General features: G+C 32.4%; 1 protein-coding gene across 1 annotated transcript; it reads left to right on the top strand.

The window, feature by feature from the left end:
- The first annotated feature begins 234 nt into the window (after positions 1-234).
- LOC129224498 (glomulin-like) lies at positions 235-8,225 on the top strand. The gene is made up of 3 exons (XM_054858960.1): positions 235-332; positions 4,204-4,300; positions 6,469-8,225. Exon 3 carries the CDS (start codon positions 6,479-6,481, stop codon positions 8,207-8,209), a length of 1,731 nt encoding a protein of 576 aa, XP_054714935.1. The 5' UTR covers positions 235-332; positions 4,204-4,300; positions 6,469-6,478; the 3' UTR covers positions 8,210-8,225.
- Positions 8,226-9,854: the final 1,629 nt, after the last annotated feature.

Here is a 9,854-nt window from a genome sequence, read left to right as displayed (position 1 = left end):
CGTGCTCAGTGGATAAATGATAAATATTTTTTCAAACACTTCCAGAAAAAGCGATTATTCACGATTCACAAAGTTTTTAATGTAGGAAAATAAATATTAAATAATTACTAACCAAATTGAAAGAGAAATAAATCATAATGAAACTTGATTTGGGTTTAGAATTACATTTCAAATTTTTTTTTTTCTGGTTCCGGAAAAAAAAAGAGAAAAACAATGCAATAACTACAACCGCACAAAATGTGCATCCCTGTTCCGGTTAAAATGTAAACAAAGCGCCCCTTAATAGGAAAAATTATATAAATAATTACTCAATATAATTATGTTTATTTCAGGTAAATGAGGCGAATGAATTCTTTAACTTATATCTTATGATCAAGCTGTTGTAATTTAGTATTTCAAATTTGTTAGAAGGGAAATTACTAGGAACTCTATCGTTGTAACGTCGCGTTGTCAGCCATCACGAAATAGAGCCTTTATTACATTTAATGCAATATTTTCAGCAAATATAATGAGATGTTACAAATCGATGCAGATCATAAATACTTTCCAGAGTTTCAAAAAACAAATTTTAACCGAAAAATAGTTGTAGAAACACGATGAAGTTCAAACGTATAAACGTATTTTTATTACACTCGACAGTAAAACCTGCTTTAGTGGACCTACCCAAGCAGAGGACTCGATCAATTGGCGGACATTTTTTCGAAATCCAGGCCTGAAATATGTGTTGTTCCCAGGGTCTGATTAAGGCATGGGCACGGACCCAGATCACCAACATTTGGGGGCACCAAATCTGTAGCTCAAGTTTTTAAAAAATGGGACAAATTCAAATCGCACCTCAGCAAAAGCAAATATTAAGTCAAGGGAAAATATCTACTTAAAATTACAACCTCTCACAATTCCCAAAGCCACTCCAGGATTAATATTATATTTTATGGCATTTTAAAAATGCTATATAAGATATATTTTTGATATTTATGTCCTATTGCTACCAGGCAAAAGTTTGACAACATCACAAACGTTATATATGTATTTTTTTTAAATTTATAATGCAATATTAGAGGTTACTACATTTAGTGTCGATGCAATAAATACTGAACTAGCAAAATATTTTATTAATGTGTAGTATAAAGGAAGATAGGGGGAGGGGAGAAATTAAATTCATTCCCATCATCAAAAGTCTTAGTCAGGCCCTATTTGTTCCATATTAGTTAACTGAGTCGTGGGCAGTGAATATGTGATAGATATTTTAAGAAAATCTATACTTTTTAAATGTCTTTGGCAAAGTTTTCTGTAAGCTAGCCATATACAATCAAACCGAGTGTAAAGCTTTTCTAAAATTGTGTTGAACTCATTTGTAGCAAAAGCATCAGTTAAAATGATATATAAAAGGAATGGTATTGCAAGAAACGAGCTAATTTTCTACGACTAGGAGGAGTTGGTGAAAAGGAAAAGCTCAGTATACGTTGTCTGTCATAGGTTTCTCAAGTAAGCAAATTGTGAAGAAATTCTGAATTTCAAAGATGAAATTAGGAAGTTTAGGGGATAGTTGAATTATTTGAATTTTTTTTCTCGAAGTACAATCTAACAATTAGCTTTTTCAGACCAGGATGAGGATAGAGATTTTTCGGCATGTTTTTAATCTTGGCAATTATTTATCTTATTGATTGTCTCCTTGTTTGTTCAAAGCTGCATAGTAACTACTTGTTCGAAGATATAATGCATTAATTTGCCTTTATGAATAAATTTTAAAGCAAAGGAAGCCATTGAATATGATTAAAAGTTCTGGAAAAATGAAAATAATCTGCCGGATGATCTACACTAATAAAACCTTTGCATGTGTCTGTCCATATGCAGCTCGTATGGGGGGGGGGGGCAAGGGGGTTGACTGCTCCCTCACTTTCAGAAGCTAAGTGGCTTGCCCCTCCACTTTTCCAAGCTCAAAATCATCGATCAATCAAAAAGTGCTAGTATTGAGGAATTCACCTGTTTAAACAAAGAAAAATTGACTTTATGAGTGTATTTTATATTTTTCTCACATTTCTATTGGCATCAAAACCAAAAGCGAACTTTGAACTGGAATAAATTAGTCTACAGCGGCCATCTGTCCCGATTTTTAAGGGTGTGTCCCAAATTTTTTTGGAAGATCATTAAATTATTTATGAAGTTAAAATTCAATAGTATAGCCTAATTTTCTAAAAAACTCAACATTAGGGGCACCCCCATATTCCTCTTGTCTCTTCTGACCCCTTGCTTTTCTGGTGTACCAGGCACCTATGTGTCTGTAATTTTATCTCTCCTGGACTGTCAATATCTACCAGATCACCCTGCCTCACCCCACTGAACCTTAAGGAGCCAGAGGTATGAATTGATAAAAACAGCCTACAGGACATTCATGATATCCTCAGGAAATTCAGGGGGAAAAGCATTAAAATTATCAATTATTACTTGCTGTAGGCGGCATTGAGCCACTGGAGCAGGGGCTCATCCTCGTGGTTAAATTATTAGCTGTTAAAAAGTTATGATCCACCAAATGAAAAAAGCCATGAAATAGTATGTAAAGTTTCATTAAAATAATTTGTGGTGTGGTGAAAAATATCTGTTCCACCTGTGCCATCTTATGCTCATTTTCATTACTGGACGCAAAAAAAAAAAAAAAAAGAGAGAGAGAAATTTGGGTCGGAATTGTGAATTTAAGACCCAAAAATGTACTTTAAGTGGAAAAATAAGCATTCAATTACATTTTCTTGTCACTGATTTTTGAAAACGTTACGTTTTTGCATATACACTTATTGCTATCAATTCATGTCTCTCAAAATTTTCCATAAATTTGCCTACAAATTCATTATGTTGAGGAAACGGAATAATACCTCTGTTTTTCTTAATTTTCCTTTCTCCGCTTTTTAAAACCATCTAGTTTTAGAATAGATGTAGAATAGAGCCATTTATGCATGAACTTTTTTTTTTGAATTTAACGTACTTTGCTGGAATTCTCTCTTTTGATTATTATTTTTCATTCTGCATTATTTTTTGAACATTGAAATAAATTTCAAGAACTTTCAATGATGGTCTCTAGCTTAGTCTTGACTTATGCTACTTTAAAATGGTTTACATAAATTTTTGTTTTATTAACTATCTTAATTTTTTCAACTTATTTTTATTCATTGCTACATTATTAGTTGTTACTGTTTATGGAAAAATACAAAATTATAAAAAAGTTTTTTTTTTTGAGCAATCACGATTGCTTATTGTTCTCACTTGACTGTTTTTGACGTTCCTTTGATTTTTCCCACCGCCACCCTCCGCACCATAACTGTCGACGGGCTCCTCACGATGCTGCACCTGTAGCGAAAGCCATCTCCAGTTTGCATCCAAGTCCTACATACATGCGCATGCATACACAACTACACAAACACATACACACACGCATACATACAGACACTCACACATACACACACACATACACAACTACCCACACATTCATGCTTGCACACAGACACAAACACATACACATACCCCCCCACACACACATTCATGCACACAACTACCTACACACTTATGCCAGCACACAGACACAAACACACATGCCTATACACACATACACATAACCCCTACACACAAACACATACCCCCACACACAAACACACATGCCTACATACACACACTCGTGATTGCAAAAAACATAGTTTGAATTCAAGATGTCAAAATTTCAAGTTATTATTATTATTTTTTTTTTTAAGCTCATGCAGGAATAACTATTTGCTTAAAAAAATCTAGAAAAGGAGCAGAGATGTAAATTAATGTCTGAAAACTTTACTATTTGTGCCTGTTAAGATCATTTTCATTTTCATCATCATACAGTCGATCCTGCTTATTGGAAGATTTGTTAAAGAATATGTAATTGTATTATAAAGAATATGTAATTTGTATTTGTAATATTCTATTTAATTTAATAAATCTTCAAAGTACATTTAACCATTATAATTTGTTGTTTTGATTCCAGCTATTGGAATATCCGGCTTATAAGAATAATTTTTCATTGTAAATTGTCTGTTCTATAAAGCAGGCTCCATTAACATTATTATATTTATTTTATTTTAGTTTTTTGCTGAAGGAACTATGATTTTAAATAACTAGTTATGTTATAAAGTGAATAAATTTATTTCTTGACTATCATTGCTTCAACTGTGTATAATTTTATTGCAGAAGAAATCTGTGTAAGAAGATTTTGGGACAGATCAGGAGTGGCTTGTGTGTAATGAAAGGTCAAAAGTAATTTCTGTAGTTTTGCTTTGTTAACCAGGTAAGCTGCAAAAAATGATGAAATAACTTATTGTCTTTAAAAAATGTATTATTAGGAAATGTTATTCCCCCACCCTCCCTCCCTGCAAAAATGATGAACTGTTATCACTAAATTTCTAAATGAAGAAAAAAAAATCACTTTTTTTGACATCAGAAATTTTTTGAAATATAATGAAAAACCAGTATGATTAGGTTTAACTAATCATCTAGACATAGATTTTTTTTTTTTCCAGTGGTTGGTGTCCCCATTTGTTCACACCACCTATCTAAGGCATGGAAGAAACATGTTTATGGATCCAAAAATGACTTTAAATCTTTAATATCTTTTACAAAATATGATTGAATACTTCGAGGAAAGTGAAGACAAATAGCCGACAGTTTCAGAGCAAAATTTCTCATTTTTGAGTTCAAAAATTAGGATGATTTGAATAAGAAATTGAGTCAGCAGAAAAAGAAATTTTTGTACTGCTGTTATCCATATTGCTTAAAGAGAACAAAATAATGCCTCTTCATCAATTTTTGTGGGTTTGAAGAGGAAAAGAATTGTAGATTTTTTTAAATTGATGCTCTTTTGTAACCATCGTAACAGAAAGGGCTAATATGAGCATTTTGGTTAAAAAACAGCATCTCCTTCATTTTGCTGTAAAGTTGAAAACAGGTATTTTATATTTCAAAAATCTTTTGTTAACTAAGAAGTCCTTTAGTTTTTAAACCCTTTTTTACCAGTTTTGGAGCTTGGCAACACTTTTCACGCCTTAGAGCAGCGGTTCCTAACCAGTGGGCCGTGGACACTGATCGAGAATCTCAACCAAGATAAATCTTAGGGTATAAATTTCCGTTTTTTTGCGAAAATTGACTTAATAGATGTAACGTCACCCAGAAACTCTCCCTGGCTCATTGCCAATCAGAAACTTTAGGATTAAGATTTTTCATACTTCTTAGGAACTTTTCCCTATAATTGAAGATTAAATCTAATGAATCAGAAACTTCTTTAATGAAAATTGCGAAAGAAACTAGTATTAGCTTCAAGCTTCGAGTTAAAAATGCTCCTCCTTTGCTCAATAGGCATGACTAACTAGTGAATTGAGACACTTGAGAAGCTTTTCGACAACCTAAAAAGCAGAACTCTATTCTCTTGCTTGCCTTTTTACCAATACCACTTTGTTGGAGGTCAATCCTCCCTTTATCCTTTTGGTTTTTTTTAAAATACAGTTGGCTCTCTGTTTAACGAGGCTCTATTTAAGGACGCATTCTACTTAAGGACGATTTTTTGTAGTCCCTTGAAAGTCGTTAAACAGAGAGCCAACTATACATAATTTCGCTCTTAATATGGTAGTTTTGACCGATCTTCCAAGATGGTATATTTTGGCTGTGCTGGTAATTATTTAATATATATACAGTCAGACCTTGGATATAAGGTCACCCCGCATATAAGGTCACTTTTCTTAAAGTCCCGGCTCACTGAATAGGGATTCTATGTCATGTTTTATCGGATATATGGTCACTTCGTAATACATTAATCGTTTATAAGGTCACTTTTGTTAGATTCCTTTGAATGATTTCAGTGCCTAACAGATTCACTTCCAAGAATTTAAAAAGTGAAAAGTCGTTTTTTCCTATTAACGTAGCATGTAGGTCACAGAACGCAGTAGCAAGTGAGTATTACGACAGTGATACTAAAATATGAAACAGTAACGCGGGCACTCAACATGTACATATCGCATATTTTTACCAGTCCTGAAGAAAATTTTCTGAAAAAAATTACAAACCATTGTGCTTAAATTAAAAAAAAAAAAAAATGCATCAGTCCTGTACTCGTATTAATGGTAATTTTAAGTAAGGTAAGTTGCGTATCAGTTCTTTTTTTGGGCACATTTCTATGCAACTTTACTCTAAATGAAAGTTTAAAAAAATCATTTCAAAATTTCTTATTGATTCCAAAAATTTTAATTGATTCAAATCAATTAAACTATTATAACCTAATTAACTGATATTTTTGAATGCATTAAATTTTGAAAAGAAATTATGTAATCAATAAATGTATATGAATTGGTTATAAGATTAGCCCGCTTATAAGGTCAGTTTTGTAAAGTCCCGAGGGTTGACCTTATATTGAGGTCCAGCTGTATATTAATGTGAAAAATGTAAATGTTCCTTTTATTTTTTTAGATACACAAGCATGAATAGATCGGGAAACTCATTAGAAGATGAACTGCAGTGCCTACTTCTTGAAAAAAAATTTGACAATGCCCTGGATTGTCTGAAAAAAGCAGATAACGAGTCCTTTGTCACAAATAATGTCTGGAACCTAATAAATACCGTATGTTTAACGCTGAAAACAAATGATGACTTGTTAAAAAATGATTCTGACACTGAAAGCTGCAAAAAGCTTCTTGTTTATCTTGTAAATAAAGGTAAACCTAAAGAGATGTTAGTTGCTTTGATGGAAGAAGCAGACTCTTTTAAGAGTCATGAATACTTCTCTTTGCTGTTAGAACCGTTGAAGGAAACATTGAAAAAAATACCAGGGAAACGTGGGAAGTCTTTAGAGTGGATATTATCCTCTTTAAATGCTCACATTCAGACACTTTCTGTGCCGAACAATTTAGATTTACAAGATGAAGAAAAGTTATTGTTAGATGTCGATCCAGCTGTGATGGATGCTAATTATGTATTGTATAATTATTGGCTTTTTTTAAGTTCATTTGTAGAGGAGGTGTCACTGGAAAGTATTTCTGAAAAAGTAGTTCATTATTCTGATCAAATAAAGCATCAACAGGACATTTTGTGTAAATATATTTTACTGCTTTTTAACCATCCACTTTTATATCACGACCTCCACGTTCCCGATGAGTCGAGGCCGAAGAGCAGCATAAGAACTATTTGTGATAGTTATGTTAAACTTATTTCAAAGATGTGTAGAAATGTTTTCAATATTTTTCGCTATGATGAAAACTCTAGTGTCGACATGAATACTAAAGCAGTTGGAGATGAGGAGTGCTGTGTGCCGTTGTTGGCATTCTCGCATTTGTCATATTTAATGTTTTGTGAAAAAATTGCAATGGATTTTCAACCTCTGGTTTATAGCCATCAGTATCTCTTCATATTCAACCTAAAATATGAACTTCCACTTCTATCGAAAGGTGAAAATCTGGTGCTATTTAAAGGACTGAAATTAGCTCGTGTACTTTGTGATAACCTTGAAGAATTTGAGCTTGGAGATAACTGCTTGGAATTGGAATTGTTTACTAAATTTCCCATGACTCTTTTAAACATAGCTATTAGTTGCCCAATCGAAACACACCGCAAAAATGCTGTTGAAATATTTTTGAATTTTATGTCGAAATGCAGTTGGAAGGTTAAGTACCATATAATTATGCAAGTAATTTCAAATGTCAAACATTCAGGTGCTGAAGGTTTGGTGATTGGTCTTTATAAAAACTATTTGCATGATTATTTGTGTGAAAAGACATCAAACAGTTATTTTTTTGGTAAGAACCTTCACCTCTTTTTAAAAACTATTTTTGTTTTAAGTGATGGTGTTGAAACAGATTTACTCCAAAATAGTGACAAAATTTTATCTTCTTTAAATTTTCTTCGATATTTGCTGTTGAAAGATGTGAAAGAAAATAATATCACTGGTGTCTGGAATTTATCCAAAATGATAACTGATCAGTTTTTGGAACCTTTGAAAACAGGTCTTGATCTATCAAGAGCACATTATGAACAAGCGGCAAAAACTTTTCAATGTAATCAGCAACAAAATAAGGAAAATCCAGAGGCCACAATTAATAACAGTACATTGAAAAATATTCCTCCTGAAATGGAGAAAGATATGTATGAAAAAGCTCTAATTACTTTTGATATGATTGAAAGTATTTTATCTCGGGTTACTGAAGTACTGAATTAAAAATTTTGCAACTCCATTGAAATGTCGTCAATTATTATTTTACCCTGTTGTGTGCCAATCACAAACCACAATTGCTAAACTGTAAAATTAAAGCAACAATGCAGGAAATTTTTTTAGCTGCTGGCAAAATGGTCAGAACAAATTTTATTTTTAAAAAGAAAGTTTGACTTTTTTTTTATTATTATTTTTGCCATTAAAATAAAACTAAGAATTCAAAACTGCTAAGTATCATAATTTATTACTTGAAAATCATTGAAGCATTTTTTCATTCAGTATATTTTACTTTGTTGATTTTTTTTTTAAATATATTTACTGTAAGAACAATGACAAATTAATGTTAAGAGAGCTGAAACATTTAGAAACTCCAATAAATAAATAAATAACTTTAATTTTATTTTGTTAAAAGTGCATCTGAAATAAAATAATGCTTAGAAGCTTTAACATTTGCTTTCTGAGTCATTTCATGCAGATGAGCTTGTTCCAGGTGCAGATTCAAGGGGGGGGGGGTCCCTAAATAAACCAGAGATAGCGTAAAACTGAGTTTTGTAGACTTGTATTTCAAAACATTTTCCACATAACCTCCATTCATGCTAAAACTGACTTATGACCCCCTACTTAACCAGAACCTGGATTGATCTGCCCTTGGCTTGTTCTTTATGTATTTTTTTAATACTTGCAATGTTTGAAACAACATACTTTTTACACTATCCTGATCCTATTTATTGTATGGCTAGTGGTGCCCGCACGGCTTTGCCCGTAATAGAAAAATTAAAAGGTCTTTTGGTTCGCCTGTATATTTACAAATAATGTTTGGTGAATTTTCTCGCCAATTGGCTTGTACCCATGCTACGGTTCCACGTTATGATAACTTCGTATCTCGCCAGTTGGCTTGTGCCCATGTTACGGTTCCACGTTATGACAATTTCGTAATTTACTCGTCCATCTTATGATATTTTTGTTCTTAAAATTGAAATAGAAAAAGAACCACATGGAATTTTCGAAAAATCGCTTCGAGGTGCACACCCCCATGCTACAAACTAACTTTGTGCCAAATTTCATGAAAATCGGCCGCACGGTGTAGGCGCTATGCGCGCCACAGAGATCCAGACATCCTCTGGACAGAGAGACTTTCAGCTTTATTATTAGTAAAGATTAAGCGGAACTTCTTAATTCATTAGAATGTTATTAATCTACATGCCTTTTAGTTGAGTTGGTTACAATTTTTCACTATGCTTGCTAGCAATAATTTTTGTTTGTCCAATCTGCAAGATTGATGATGGTTGCTGTTTATAAAATATTAAAATTTAAGTTATAAGCGAGATCTTTAACCATAAAAAGATTTTTTAAAGACTTTAACTCAAGATTTGTGTCTGTATAAACAAAAGAAGCACAATAAGACAAAATTCAGTTTTGAAAAACAATTTTAATCATTAACAACAAACATTTGTACTAAAAAATACTTTTCAGTATAGATAATATAGTACATTCAAGGTATGTACAACAATTCAGTTTATACAATTATAGGTACAAAACTTAAACAGATTTAACAGACACAACAACTCATTAATAACAACAAAATCAATAGCACTGGTATCTTTCAAAACTATCATATTTTTACATAATTACAATAGTTCAATATATTGCG

The sequence above is a fragment of the Uloborus diversus genome, chromosome 6 (assembly GCF_026930045.1).
Source record: "Uloborus diversus isolate 005 chromosome 6, Udiv.v.3.1, whole genome shotgun sequence".
NCBI lineage: Eukaryota > Metazoa > Arthropoda > Arachnida > Araneae > Uloboridae > Uloborus > Uloborus diversus.
Note: the sequence above shows the minus strand (reverse complement) of the source record. Positions and strands in the feature narration are given on the sequence as shown.